Below are 16,364 nucleotides of genomic sequence, written 5' to 3' on the forward strand. Positions count from 1 at the left end.
CTCTACCAACTGATCTATCAGGGCCCCTATTTTCATCAGTCAATTGTGAGATATTTAGAAAACTGGAGGCCAGTTAGGTGATTCGTTCATTTAGAATATAAATATTGAGCTTTTATATAGCTTTTATATAGCGCAATATCCACTTAACGTGCTCAAAGCCCTTTACAAGGGGTCCCAGGTCAACAGCAACATTTAACATGTAGGCGATATTACAATTTTTCGGACAAAGACAACGCTGTTAACGGCCAGGTACTCATTTTACACCTGAGTACGGTGAGAGAATGTGAGTAAAGAGTCTTTTCCAAGGACTCAACTATGCGTCGAGCGAGGCTCGAACCCAAGATCTTCCGATCCGAAAGCGAGTGTCATACCACTAGACCACATAGCCGCACAATATATCAATCAGACTTTAAACGGTTTTGTGTGTTCATAGATTTAGTCTGGGGGCGGATGCTGTGAGTATTATACATAATCGCATATCATCGATTAATTATATGTTATTGTATTGAACTATTTCTTTTCGTTAAAAATTACATGTTATGCACAAAACAAATACCAGGAAAGAAGGACAACAAACTATAAATGTAATAATTTGGAAATATTTTCTTAATTAAATCTAATTTAAAATCAATAACGCCTTTAAGGCTTGTCACCGACATAAGATTCATCAAATTAAAAACTATATAAAAATTGACATGTCTCAATGTGTAATTAAATATGAATATCAAATATACGGGAACTGAATACAGATCTGAACTAGGTTCAAAAGCTGCCACCTTTGTCATAAGAGTCTTTGAAACCAATTCAAATCTGTCTCCGTTCTCATGTGATATGGAAGATTATTCAACGAGATTGCAACGGCAAAACAAAAGGATTTTTTTTACCAAAATGGGTTGTTTTGATGTTGAGGACATTAACAGTACATAATAGTTTGCCTAAAATCATATATTCTTTCTTTGAACGTTTCTAAACCTTCTTGACATTCTCGGCATGATTGATTAACAATTTTGAATGTTTCTGTGGCCACAATTTGCATTCGCTTGGTTTCAAGAGTTATAACTTTAGCCTTTGTTAATAACTCTTCGTAAGTTCCGGTATAGTCACTGTAGAAGAATCTAAGAGAACGTTCTTGCACTTTTTGCTTTTTCTTAGTATTTGCTCTTGAGCAGAAGTGACAAAGAAGTGAAAAAAAATTGATTTATTTTTTAAACGTATGGAAAATTGTTGGTTTATTTAGCTACAAGATGTGTCTTCTTATTCTTTTTAACACGTTTAGTTGTTGAGAGGCCTTCCTACATAGTCCCTTGATGTGAATGTCAAATTTTAGTTGGTAATCAATATAAATTCCAAGTAACTTTATGTGTCTTTACATGGTATTATTACTAAATCAATATTGAATACTGGGCACTTATTTTGCGTTCTTTTGCCAACAGCTGGAGCCTGGAACTTGATTAGATTGGCACTTCATGCAATTTATATGTAACCAATTTGTAAGGATTTGGCTCTCCCGCACAAGAACATCAATTGGAGTTTTAACATCTTCATGGTGGTAGGATAGTGTGTTATCGTCGGAATGATTATACAGTTCTGAATCTTTTATAGATAAATATATGTCATTTATAAAGATATTAAAAAGCTATGGATCGGGAATTAATCCCTATTGCACCACCTTTTAAAAATTATTTCCATTGTATCCAGACGACCTGCTCTCCAAACAACTATAGATTGAACCAAATGGACGTCTCTCAGCTCTTTGGAATTGAGTTTAGACATCCATTTTGATGATTAGTTCTCACTAAATTTCAATTTTTGAAAGGGAAGGTTCTGGGCTCGAGCCTTGATCCGCGCATGGTTGAGTCATATAACTTTTTTTCGACAAAGACCACGCTATTAACGGTTAAGATATCATTTTACATAAAAGACCCTTTCCAAGTAATTTTCAAGGGGAAAAAAAGAAAGAAAAAGTCACTGAAAATAGCCTGGGGAAAAATAATTTGCCTTTAGCATGATAAAAAATGCTCCAAAAGGCCTTAATATAGGTTCTGAGGAACTAAACTTTCCTATTCAACAGGATTTATTGAGTCAATGAAGCGAATATTGATCTGTTGCTGGAACCAAAACTTCTTATTTTTTCTTAGAACTAGGCAGGTCGGGATAATGAAACCAATGGACGTAACGGGTCCCATTGAAATCATAGCTAAACAGCTACAACCCTGGGCCGATCAATGTGTTGACTTTTTCTGTGCTTACCACCCATAAAATATCGTCACATTCATAACGATATAAATCAACAATTTTACCATTCTAATTTCTTTTGTATATAAAAGAATTTAAAGAAAACCTGTCGCCATGGCTATAAAAACTTGACAATGTGTTGTAAAGTGTAAAGGTTATTTAGTTCAACAATATTATGTAATGTACTTGTTGCTTTTCTGTTTTAGTGAGGAAAACTATATTTTAGTGTATTGGGTCGAGTGATGTTTCAGTAAAAATTCTGATAAACAACTGGTAAGGAGAGAGTTAAAACTAAACAGATAGCAGACTGTCTTTGTTCTAGATCTACTAATATGCGTCAATGCATGACATAATCAGTCGGAAGGTGACAATTTTGGATTTGCGTTTTTACAATTTCTGTAAGAATATCCTCCCCAGAGCTTTTAAATCTTTCTTTGAAGTTAATCGGGTGACTTTTCATGAAGTTATGGTCGGATGCATGGGAAAGGTATCCAGCAACTTTTTTCAACCTGACTATCTGTAAAAACATTTGGAAGTGAAATTAAGCTTTGCTATTTCCCGAAGATGTACAAAAAGGGTTGATTTAATCATTTATGATAAGAACTCATTTTTGATTTTTTTAAAATTGACCTTCTCACTAAACTTGGCAATATCTGAGTTCAAACCTTCACATCATCCGACTGATTAAGTCATTCACGGTAACATAATTATTTCATAAGAGACGAGAAAGGAGCATTTGCTATTTATACCTAAGATAAGTATAATATTTCGAGAAGTACAACATGAATATACCACCTCTAGTGAATGTTACAGAAGAGAATATACCATAGTCATATTTATTTTAATCAATGGCGTGCGTTTTTCTAGTTTTTCTCAGCTGGCGCTCTATAAAAGTTATATATAATTGGTGTCAACCAATTAGCCTTAACTGAATATAGAGTGTCAACGTGGCTCAGCGGTACGGTCTTTGCTTCTTACCAAAATAAAAGGTACCGGGTTCGACTACCCGCATCGTTGAGTGTCCTTGAGCAAGTCACCTAACCCTAGTTCACTTTTTAGCGTTGCGGTGCGGCTGACGCCAGGGTTATTCCAGTCTTCCCTTGGAATAGACCTAAACGACAAATATCACCTTGGGGATGAATAAACGGAATATTAATTACACACACAAACACACACACACACACATATATATATATATATGTGTGTGTGTGTGTGTGTGTGTGTGTGTAATTAATATTCCCTTTATTCATCCCCAAGGTGATATTACTAATTAGATAATAGAAACAGACTGACAAACTCGAAATGACACACACACACACATTCACGGCAAGCGTCGTTAGAGACTGTGCAGCCATATTCATTATTATTATTATTATTATTATTATTATTATTATTATTATTATTATTATTATTATTATTATATTATTATTATTATTATTATTATTATTATTATTATTATTATTATTATTATTATTATTATTATTATTATTATTATTATTATTATTATCATTATTATTATTATTTTATTATTTTATTATTATTATTATTATTATTTTTTTTTTAAATTTTGTAATCCTATTGGGGGCGAAGTGATCTAATGGTTAATGCATTACACTCTGACCCGGAAGGTCCCGGGTTCGAGACTACTTCAGGCTCTTTCGTATTATTTCCTTGGGCAAGATAATTTAACCCCTCTCGACGACATGGGTGAACCCTGTTGACATAAGACATATTGTTTTATGGATTATCTAATCCCTTCATCGAAAGATTTGACGAAGTTTCTAATGGTGCCCTGGCCGAAAGCATAATATCATTTTAATATGTAGACCGAGACATGACGCCTGTTAAGCGTTATTACATTTTTTTTCCGACGGAGACAACGCTGTTAATAGCCATATACTCATTTTACATCTGAGTACGATGAGATAATGTGAGTAAAGAGCCTTTTCCAAAGATTGAACTATGTGCCGAGCGAGGCTCGAACCCAGGACCTTCCGAACCGAAAGCGAGTGTCATACCACAAGACCACATAGCTCTATCAATCTTTTTACTTTCTTTCTTTCTTACTCTCTCCCCCCCCCCCTCTCTCTCTCTCTCTCTCTCTCTCTCTCTCTCTCTCCCTCTGTTTCTCTCTCTCCTTCTCTATCATACTAAATTTTCGAACTTTCTATATCTCTGTCACTCGCTGCCCCCGCCCCCCCCCCTCTCTCTCTCTCTCTCTCTCTCTCTCTCTCTCTCTCTCTCTCTCTCTCTCTCCTTCTATCTTCCCCTTCCCCTCCATCACTACCCCAACCCCACTCATGTTTCATTGTATTCCAGGAAATAAACAATGGAGCAAGTGTGGGAAGCTATTGGCAAACTAACTAAAGAGAATGCCGACATATTGAAAAAGGTTTGTGATATAACTGGGGGATTCTGATAGCCCAGGGGGTGGATCACTCGCTCGTCTCTTGAAGAAATGCACCGGTGTCGTGAATCCATAATTCAATGGGCATGAGAACAGGAGGGGGGGGGGGTATTTTCATGACCTAGGAAGATACTGAGTAATGTAAATGTTGCTGCTCAATGCTCGAAGCTCGAAGAAATAAATAACAATATGAAATAGCATGCAAGCTTCAATTTAATGTACCAAAACAGATTAAATGGACGTTTCGGGTTTCCCCTTTATCAACAAACAGGATGAATGAAATAATCACTACATATAAATGAGATTATATGGTAGTGGCGTTGTTAAGATTAATAAACAAAAACACTAGAATCTAAAATAGTAAATATCTAAATTTAGTCAGCAATCATGAAAACGGACCCAGAAGAAATTATCTACGCCCCAACCTGAAAGCTTTCAAAATCGTCTTATCCTTCTACTTATTTTATACTATAGAGCAGTATTAATCGTCAACCCGAAGAAGAAGAAGAAGAAGAAGAAGAAGAAGAAGAAGAAGAAGAAGAAGAAGAAGAAGAAGAAGAAGAAGAAGAAGAAGAAGAAGAAGAAGAAGAAGAAGAGGAGGAAGAGGAAGAAGAAGAAGAAGAAGAGATACTAACCCCAAATATTATATTTGCTACCTAGTAACGGTATTGTGTCGTGATGATTAAGGTGCTGTAAAGAGAATAGGATTCAATATTCTGGTGTCACGTCCCCCCAACAACCAGCAACATTGGTTCCAAACAAAGATATTCTGTACTTTTTATTCTTCATGGCTAGAACGTTTTTACATGTCATTTGATCAGAATGTATAAAAGTCAAAACAATATCAGATTCACAATGTTTTTCTCTTCCGGATACACGACTATTATGCTCGTCAGAAGAGTATTTCATAAGGGCTTCCGCCATTTTTTCGACAGTTTACAATGAAGTTAATACGTTACTATGTGTCATTACGAGGGAAGTGACGTCACGACTGTTGAACTCAATTTATAATCAGAAATTTCAGATGGGTTGAGTTTGTTTGTTTTTTTATTCAGGAGAATGGATTTGATATTTCATGATACCACTAACAATAATTCATAATTTTGACCAGCTTTGCCTTAATCATAGGTTATTAGATGATGGGTCTTGAATTTGATGGGTCAGCCTAAAATCAACTTTCAAGAATCAGCTCACATTCGATATTCCATCATTTCATAACTTAAAAATTAATAAATAAGCAGTTCAATGCAAATATAAACTATAGGGCTGTTCCTACCCGGGTAATTTATTACCCGGGTAGGATCCGGGTAATGGTTCCCAATTACCCGGGTACCCGCCATGAAAAGGGGAGGGGGGGGGGGTGGCTGATATGGCGGTTTTTTTTATTTGTCTGTTTGGTTTTTGTTTTTGTTTTTGTTGGGTTTTTTTTCTTGTTTTTTTTAAGCATATCTTTATTTGAACAAACTGTAGAAAAAGATATAACAAAATATTAAGAATCAAAACAAAAAATAAAGACTTTGCAACAACTCAACGATTGAGAAAATCAAGGCAAAAAGCAAAAGGGGTATAAAAAAAAACTTCCTTCATTAGCAATTCTTGTTCAAAAAGATCAACTTGTCAATGTGGCTTTCACCGAGACAGCTTCTCTTAGCAGAGATCAGTTCTCCCGTTTTTGAAAACACCCTTTCAGAAGGTACACTGGTTGCTGGAATGTTTTTAATTTTTTGGCTTCTTGGCTCAAGCCAGGGAACAAAGCTCCCACGATGATGAGATGAAGTGAGCCGTAAGTGTCAAATAGCCTTCCGTCTTCCTGGATGTCCAAATATCGGTTGTGATAGCTATATCTTTGGTATCATCTAAAAGAGTCTGGACGTCACTCGCAACTTTTTCATAAAGCTGAGGAGAAAAAAGTGCATAGAAATTATGGTACCATTGTCAATCACCTTCATCGTCGTTGTCATCGTCGTCGTTGTCATCGTCGTCGTTGTCATTGTCATCACAGCCGTCACAAACCATGACCACAAGTCACATATTTTAAAACAAGCTCAACTAACATAACATTAGGACATGTCACAAAAAAACAACAAGAATAATGAGTATGCTTACTTGATTACTTACCTCGGGAAGGCAATATGTGGTCATTTTTTTTCTTCCTGGCATCTCGTACATCGGGTCTAGGGCATGCAGAAGTTCTTGAAAGCCTTCGACTTCAACCAATGAGAAAGGCTGCATATCTTTGGCTATCATGTTCATTATGCAGTCATCAAGGAGCTTTCTGCGACTTGAATCGCGAGGATATTTTGTAATTTGCTCCATCGCTGCAGTGATAGTTGGTTGTTGCTGCTTGCTTGTTGGTCGCGGCCTACTGGTACTAGTGGAAGCAACAGAAAGTTCTTGGTTACATCCCTCTAACGCCATCGGATGTTTGAATCTCAAGTGTTTTAAAAGGCTTAAGGTGGATGATCCTTCAGCCTTGATCTGAGCCTTACATATTTTGCACATTGCGTATGATTTATCTTTTCTGTCAAAATAATTCCATGAAAGGGATTGTGTCTGGGACGACATAGTGACAGATGCGTGATTAATTACTCAGCGTTGCAATGTCGTGTGTGTGTGAAAACAATAGCTGGGGGGTGTTTTTATAGTCCACATCTCGAGTTCTTGGATGGACGTTCATTAGTTTCGATTATCGAGAGAAAGTTGACTTCTTGGAATCAGGTTGATTCCTAACTTGTTCCTAGCTATTGGAAAGCCCATAATGTAATCAATAATTTTATTTTGATTACGGATATTTTTTTTAAAACTTAAATATGATTGAATTATATTCTACAAACCAATAAAATAACGTAATAAAGAGAAATTGAAAATTACCCGGGTACCCGAGGATTCTACCCGGGTACCCGAAATATTCTGCAATACCCGAATACCTGGATGTCAACTTTTCGGTCACATACTACGCAGGGACAAAAACATACCAGCTAACCAAGCCATGTCGGGATACTTCCAAAAACACGGGAACCTTTTCAGAGGAAGACCGATCACAACACTCCCTGTGATCCTAAACAAAAACCTCACAACACTTGGACAAAGCATTAGTCTCATAACGGCAGGGGACCTTGAAAATCTGAGAACCCTAGCAGAGGACCGGCAATATTGGAGACACCTCACACAGGAAATACTGGAAACAGCCAAGGCGACCCGATCTTTCGGTCGAGACGCGAAAGGCATCTAAGTCAAGTCAAGTAAGTCACCCGGATACCCGGGTAGGACCCGGGTACCCGCACAGCCCTAATAAACTAAAGCTTGGCTACTTTCGTTTTGTATTGTAGCGTACATCAGTTGCATAGAAGATTTTTATTTAATTCTCATCTAAAACGTGTTTTTACTGTATTTTTCATCTATATAATTATTATATGTCCTGTTGTTTCCTTTCTTAATTAAAACAAAAATTTAATGTACTGATGTTTTATGTCTTGAATTAAAGCATACTTCATTGTACTGTTGTTTCAACTCTTGAATTAAAGCATCGTTATTTCCTCTTTCTTTTGTAGCTTTCATCTCTTGAATTTAATCAAAAACAAACAGTTGGTGAGTTTAAACACGAAAATCTCAGCTTTTTGAGAGTGGTTGGAGAACAGAGCAGTAAAATCTCAACGCTGGTTGAAAAACAAGAACAAAATGAAAAAGTAGTAAGTGTGAATTAATATTTACATAATTTTTGATAAAACTCTAAATGATATTCATCAATTTTACGTCACTGTTCATGAGTTGTATTCAAACAGAAAAAAGAGTCAGGGAGCATATTTTGAATTTGAACCATAAGTACAATAATGTGACGATTCGGATCGCTCCCGGAGAGTCGGTACAGCCAGATAACCCGAAACGTCAATATAAAGAAACGAAGTGGTTATTCAGAGTCGACTCTGGATAACTGTAGATGGCTATTCAGAGTCGACCCTGGATAACCATGTGCACAGATATTTAGAGCCGAGTAGCCTATCGAATTATCGAGTTGAGTTTTTGCGAGATGAGTTTCTTTCAATTTACTACGGTTATTTTGTGACTTTGGCAATTTTAGTGCCAAATCCTTAAAACTTGGCGATTTTTCAACTTCAGTCGCTTATATTATAAATAATAATCTTTAATCAATTGCAAAACATATTCCATCAACAAAGAAAATTTAAATTAGCTTATAAACAATCATTTCTTAAATCGATCAGCCTAACTTAGTATCTCTCTATTACCAAATGATATCTATAAACATAATATGAAGATAGAAGGATGGCTAAGAGAGAGAGAGAGAGAGAGAGAGAGAGAGAGAGAGAGAGATAGAGAGAGAGAGAGAGAGAATTAATGAATTGATTTTTTTAAAAATTGTTTATAATTAGACACAAGTTGTAATGAATTCAATTAACAAATTCAGAACAATCAAACAAAAACAAAACAAAACTTAAAAAGGAAGAAGAAACAAAAAGACACGCTTATAAACCTTATAAAATCGTCAAATGAATGTATTATCAGGTTACAGCTAAAAAGTACACAAATATTTACACCCATTTGCTCCATCCCCTTCCCTTTCGATCATCTTCTGATTCATGGCCACCATGTGTCTTGTGCTGCCTTTGACATTTGGCGCCAGCGTGTCTAGACTAACGTCATAAATAAAGGAGTGTCACCAAAATTCATGCAACTGAGCAGAGGTGTCAAAAAATGATAGAAGGCATATTATTGTTTTTTCCCCTGATCTACCACTGAGCAGAAAATGTTTGACATGACAAAAAACAACGGAACATTTATGAACAAATCCTAAAATCCCAGAAATCCGCGGAATATTATTATCACTGGTCCCCACTATATTTTTTAAAATATTTCTTTTTCTTTTTTCAAAATCTCGACAATTTGCAAAAAATTGCAAATTTTGCGGCCGCAATGCAAATCACCGATGCAAAAAACTGCCATGACAGAAGAGACAAGAAAATACAAAAAAAGTAAAACGATTTTTTCCCGTAGGGTAAAACAGAGATGGGAGAGAAGAAAACAACAGAAAAACCGTGTGGTTGGTAACTGGAAGTTCATCACTCATAGCTGTCTACAGTTATTCAGAGTCGACTCCCCGACTCTGAATAACTGTAGATAGTTATTCAGAGTCAACTGTCTACAGTTATTCAGAGTGGACTCCCCGACTCTGAATAACAGTAGACAGTTATTCAGAGTCGACTCTGAATAACCGTAGACAGTCATTCAGAGTCGACTCTGAATAACCGCAGCCCAATAAAGAAAAGGCTAAGAAAAAGGTAAAAGATAGAGGGGATTCGTCGATGAGTTACCTCGGAGTGGAAGATCAGGCCAATGCACTGGGCCTAGCCTGACCAGAAGAGGGAAGAGAAAGAAGGAAGGCCAGTGTTTCACGAACTAGACAATGGTAACAATAATAAATAAAGGAAATCAAGATTATTCAATAATGAACAAAAAGGAAAACTCACATGTATTGTCATTTAATATTATTTATCGTCTTGGAAACATCAAAATTGGTACAGTTTTCATAGGATAGGATCACTTTTCGAGAAGAAAAAAACATTCCTTTGTTACATTTCATTAAACTATCCAGGGCAAACTTACATCACATATATCACGTGAGGATTGTTGGTCAAATCTAAATGTGTGCGGCTATGTCGTCAAGTGGTATGACATTCGCTTTCGGGTCGGAACTTCCTGGGTTCGAGCCTCGCTCGGCGCATGGTTGAGTCCTTGGAGAAGGCTCTTTACTGAAAATCTCTGACTTACTCAAGTGCACTATGAGTTCCTAGCCGTTTACAACGTTGTTTCTGTCAGACAAAAAATGGTAATATCGCCTCAAAGGCGTCATGTCCCATACTGCATGTTAAATGTTGCTGTTGGCCAGGGACCCCTTGTAAAGCGCTTTGAGTACTTTTTGTGGATATTACGCTATATGAATGCTCATGTTTTTAAATGTTTGATTTCTTTGGTTCTACAGATGTCTTCTTTTGAATCGAAGCAAAGAAAAGACATTGATAAACTCCAGCAACAGTATCTCACCCTTTCCAAAACGGATGAAGATGTGAAAAGCAAACTTTCTACGTTGGTTCAAAAAGTGGATATAAACCATAGTTCGGTAAGTAGTCCTTTTGTGCGCATGTCTGTATACTTGAGTGAAAAAGTAGATTTATGGTTTTGCAAATACGTCTTTAAAGGGCAGCGTGGCTCAGAGGTGCGGTCTTTACTTCCTACCGGAAAGATACTGAGTTCGATTACCCGATGCGCTGTGTGACCTTTAGCAAGTTACCTCGCCCTAGCTCAATTCGCGGCGCAGAACTGCGTCTGACGCCTTGGTCATTCCAGTCTTCCCTTGGAATTGACCTTGAAAAAAATTCTCCTATGGGATATATTAAGGGAATTTTATTATTATTTTTATCTATACGTGTTCGATTGGGTATCTGTGTGTTTGTTCTTTTTTTTTTAAATTTAGGCTTTTTAACACTAACTCTGTTGTACATTACTTGTAACAAAAATTTGGAAATCAAAAGATGTAAGGACGGAAGCATAATTTGAATTCAACATAATTGTCCCTAAATCCTCCTTATTAAACACTGACTTATATAAGGCGCATCGGTGCAGCATTTAAATTATTTAAATGGAACGCATTGGTTAGGTGGTTAAGGTGTCAAGTGGTATAACACTCACCTTCAGGCCAGAGATTCCTGGATTCGAATCTCGTATGTTCGTGCATAGTTCAGTACTGAAAAAAAAAATTTTTTTCACACACTTTCAACGGACTCAAAAGGAAATGATTACCTAACGTTAATACAAGTGCAGCAGGCTGGTTTTAGACCACGAAGAGGAACAACTGAACACGTTTTGGCACGTACATCTTTTATAGAATCGGATTTGATATGAAACTGAAGACTGGTGCAAATCCATTCCAATCCGAAATAGTCTGAGCTTCATATGATGAAGGTTGACGCAATTAGATGTGGTGGAGTGACATGAAGTAATATTTATTTATTTGGTTTAAACTGGTCGAAATAACGATATGATATTGTCTCTATGTTTCTATGCGGCCTTCGATAGCCCGGACTGCAGGATTAAGATTACAATTGACCATAATAATTCGATGCAGGAAATCTCTCAATCTGCTCTCAAGCATGATTGGACCTAGAAATCCCACGTCATCATATGAGAAGACAAAAGCAAAACAAGAAAGATAAAGAACGGTGTGCCACAAGGATCAGTCTATACACCCAATTGTTCAACCTCTACGTCAGTGACATACCTGACAGCCAATCACTTCAACTGGACTATGCAGAGAATGGTTAATGACACATCAATCAAAAGACGCTTAGTGAGGAAACATCAGAGCTAAAGGAATATTTTGACCGAAAACATGTCAAAATTATCAGTTTCAAAAATAGAGCTTCTATTGTTTTTGACACTCAGTCTGCACGGATGATTTATATTATCTAACACTGAATTTACACTGAACGACATTAAAATTGGGTAATTGGAGTTTGTTTTGACGAAGACAATCAATGTTGTATAATTTAATGACTAAAACTGAATTCTCAACTTTATTCTTCTTCTTCTTTCAGCTTACCCCGCAATAATAATGAATGTCACATCTCCATGCATCTCGATTCAGCGCATCATCTTCCTCCAATATCCACTAAACCTGCTCAAAGCGCTTTACAAAGGGTCCCTGACCAACAGCAACACGAAACTTGCAGAACGAGACAAGACGCCTATAAAGCGATATTACAACTTTTTTCCCTACAGAGACAACGCTGTTAACGGTCGGGTACTCATTTTACACCTTAGCACGGTGACTGAATGTGAGTAAACAGGACGCAGCTATGCGGCGAGTGAGGCTCGAACTAATGACCTTCCGATCCCAAAGCGAGTGTCATACCATAAGACCAAATAGACGCACAAAAGAGTGGAAAAGATAATACACTGTTATTAGTATAAGCATTTTATCTAATGCTAGATAACGTCATGGGTCATTCCATGAAAGGTTCGTGGATAGCTCATACGGTAGAGTCACGATCTACCCAGCAAGGCGGAGTTGTCGTACAACTAAGATCGCGGGTTCGAGCCGCCATCGACGCCGCGGATTTTTTAATTATATATTGTCTTGTGGCACTTTCCTACTCACTTAATTACTTGTTGTTATCATTCCCTGAAGAAATATTGATAGTCCCTCAAACAAGCGTCTAATGTTAAGAAATGTCATCCTTGTTGTCAAAGTGGAGAAAACTGAAAAGGGTATTGAGCGGTTTCGTCCGGATTATAGGGCCATTCATTAACCCTCTCCTTACCACCTATTGGAAAATCGTCACATTTGTTATGATACGACCGTCACTTTCCTCATCCAGATTTCATTTCTTTTTGCTATAGCTATAACCTTTGCTATAGCCTTATCATTCTGTAATAGAGCCCACAATATTTGGCGAACATTATTATGTATAGAATGTTCTTCTTGCTTTTCTGTTTGAGTAAGATATGTCTGTGCGTTGAGTGGGTGAGAAGTTTTGGGGAAAATTCTGAAAATGGCTGGTAAGGAGAGGATTAACCAGTCGAGCACTTCGACAACCGAAGTGTTTATAGTTTAATGTTTGATTACAGTTTTCAGCGACGTTTCCATTCATAAAATATCACGCTGATATTGTTGGTTAATATCAAATGCTTTCCTTTATTTTTATTTTTTTTTCTTCAGGCGTCATCTCTTGGAAAGAAGCAAATGGAAGCCATCGAAAATCTCAAGCGAGAGCATCTTTCCCTTTGGAAGACGGATGCATATTTGGATAAGAAACTTTCTAGTCTGGATCAAACGGTAGGCAATAACCGACGTTTGGTAATGAGTTGTTTGTATACCACTACAATACAGTTGGTCACGAAATATCTAAACATCTTACTTGGGGGTGTGAAATAGACTTTATCTTTTATTACTTTGTATTCATTCAATTAGTTATTTTTTTATCGTGCACTATCACATACTTTGGTAAACACCATCAGTAAAAGACAGTTAACATTTCTCGGACTTTTTACAGAAAAAAACGGAATTGAAAAGATTTTAATTGCGGGTAAAGTTGCTGGGAAGAAAAGAAGAGGGAGACAGAGGATAGATCACATTGACAATCTGAACGGATGGATTGGTGGAGGAGGAACAGAAATCGAGCTATTGAGAAGTTCTGAGGACAGATATGGTTGGAGGGACATGATCGCCGATGTCTGCAACAGGCCTGGCACTTGATGATGATGATTATGATAATGATCACATACTCGCAAGCTCATAGTGTTATTTGACTCGATACAAATGACATGTCCAGTGAATGCAAAGTAATATAATAATCGTATATTACGGCGTTCCGTGAGTATTTTATAAGATAAAGGCATCTGGGGATTCCATAAAGAAGTATAGATAATTCCTGAAACAAACGTCTTCTGTCAAAAAAAATTACTCATGGTGTCCAAGATCAGAAAATTGGGACTCAGTTATCTTGCCTTGCATGAAGAGGAAATCTGACTTAATACATTCTCGGTCACAGTGAAATTCCTTAACCACTTGACCAATTCGCACTACTGAACGCGTACTTTCACTTAATTTTATGGTTTCGCCTTTAAATTCACTATTCCTGAATTGTGACCCGCAGTTTAAATGTTGATATTGTTGGTGATGCGTCATGTCTTACTTTTTGTATTGATTCTCCTGATGTCTTCTCTTGAAAAGACGCAAAGGAAAGACAACGATAAACTCAAGCAAGAGTGTTTTGGCCTGAATAAAACAGATGAAGATTTGAAGAAGAAAATATCGAGTTTAGCCCAGAAGGTAGACAAAGAAGAAAGTTTGGTAATATTTCTTTAGATGCCTACGTGTGCTTTATATACATCTGATAACCCAAATCATTATGGGCTCATTGTTGTATTACAGATGACTCAAAATAGTGTCCTTTACAACAAGGACCATTACTGCTTTTGGATGTCAGATCTGTAATATGTACACGTTGCTAGATACCCATGCTTGTAATGTAGGGTAAAAAGATAAATTTATGATTATGTACAAATGTGTTCGTATATGTGTATGGTTCATACGCGTGTGTTTGATTTTTGTTTCGCTTTTTCTCTTAATCATATTATTTCTTCAGAAAATTGATTAAAAAATCGTAACCATATTGTGGAATTTGAAAGGTAAAACGTAAACCATATAAAATATATATTCGTTTCACAACTATTATTACTATTAAATATATCCACTTATACTTTTATGCATCATAGCAGCACTCGAATTACTAAAGCAGAAAGCAAATCATATAGTATAATATAATAAGGTATACCATTTCAAAATACTATTATTGATAATCTACAGTGTCTTATGTTTTTCTTTTGTTTCTCCAGATGTCTTCTCTTGAAAAGAAGCAAAAGGAAGACAACGATAAACTCCAGAAAGAGTGTGTTGCCCTGATTAAATCAAATGACGATCTGAAGAAGGAAATTTCGGGTTTAGTCCAAAAAGTGGACAAAGACCAAAGTTTGGTAATATGTTTATCTAGATACCTACGTGCACTTAAATACAGGCCTGATAATTCAATTCATTATGGGCTCATTGATGTAGTGGAAATCTTAAAAAATGACGCAAAATATTGTCCATTTTAACAATGTTAAAATAAGCCCATAACTGGTGTGTTTTATTTTTTATTTTTATTTTTTTTTCTAAATTATTTTTTTTTTTGAAAATTGATTTAAAAATCGTAACCGTATTTGGAATTTGAAAGAATTAAAACGTAACCATATAAAATAAATATTATTTTCACAACCATTTATTACTATTAAAAAGTAGCCACTTATACTCTTATGCATCATAACAGCACTTGAATATGGTATACTATAATAATGTATATCATTTTAAAATATTGTTTCTCCAGATCTCTTCTCTTGGAAAGAAGCAAAGGGAAGACACCGATAAGCTCCAGGAAGAGTGTGTTGCCCTGATTAAAACAGATGACGATCTGAAGAAGGAAATTTCGAGTTTAGTCCAAAAAGTAGACAAAGACCAAAGTTTGGTAATATGTTTTTCTAGATGCCCATGATTGTAATGTGGAGTATACATGTACATTTATGGGACTGTAAAAATGTGTTCGTATATTATGAGTATACGTTTTAATTCGTGTCTATTTGTTATTCCTGAATTATTTGCTACTTTGACATTAAAGTTTTAGAATTTAAAAGATGTAAACGTAACTATATAAAAGATATATTTTCTCTTTAGACAATTTTACTAAATAATATAATTTATGCATCCCCAGTCCTTGACTTATCAAAACAGAAAGCTTTAAATGTCTACACACAGCCACATATTTCATCACATATCTATTTCCAAATATTTGTTTTTATACTAAAGGCAATTTGACTATCAAATTTCTTTTAAAAAGATCCTCCATGTGATGATAACTGTCAAATTTATTATTTATTTCTAAAACACTTTCCATTTCTGGAACAATTCACCTGCCAATACAATATTTAGATCTTCAATGGCGATCTTCAGACAAAAAAGAATAGGATTATCGTTTTATTTTTTTTTCACTTGGATAAATATATTAGATGTAGTTATCAGTATTGCTGTAAGGTCAGTTTAGAAGAAGAAGAAGAAGAAGAAGAAGAAGAAGAAGAAGAAGAAGAAGAAGAAGAAGAAGAAGAAGAAGAAGAAGAA

The 16,364-nt window shown here is 36.0% G+C and overlaps 1 protein-coding gene across 12 annotated transcripts in view; it reads left to right on the forward strand.

The window, feature by feature from the left end:
* LOC144960304 (uncharacterized) overlaps positions 1-16,364 on the forward strand; it is a 40,739-nt gene that overhangs the window by 41 nt on the left and 24,334 nt on the right. For 2 of the 12 annotated variants that reach the window (XM_078893350.1, XM_078893362.1), the window contains exons 1-8: positions 2,143-2,508; positions 4,555-4,627; positions 8,194-8,331; positions 10,638-10,775; positions 13,374-13,489; positions 14,369-14,507; positions 15,053-15,190; positions 15,580-15,717. In XM_078893350.1, coding sequence (XP_078749476.1) covers positions 4,565-4,627; positions 8,194-8,331; positions 10,638-10,775; positions 13,374-13,489; positions 14,369-14,507; positions 15,053-15,190; positions 15,580-15,717 — 870 coding nt within the window. In that variant the 5' untranslated portion in view covers positions 2,143-2,508; positions 4,555-4,564. Of the gene's footprint in view, positions 78-436; positions 456-946; positions 1,550-2,142; positions 2,509-2,702; positions 2,723-4,554; positions 4,628-8,193; positions 8,332-10,637; positions 10,776-13,373; positions 13,491-14,368; positions 14,508-15,052; positions 15,191-15,579; positions 15,718-16,364 lie in introns of those variants that run through there. The other 10 variants (XM_078893354.1, XM_078893353.1, XM_078893355.1 and 7 more) reach the window with 10 other exon arrangements.

This window comes from Berghia stephanieae, chromosome 15, assembly GCF_034508935.2.
Source record: "Berghia stephanieae isolate SIO BIC M18660-M18661 chromosome 15, UCSD_Bste_1.3, whole genome shotgun sequence".
NCBI classification, from domain to species: Eukaryota; Metazoa; Mollusca; class Gastropoda; order Nudibranchia; family Aeolidiidae; genus Berghia; species Berghia stephanieae.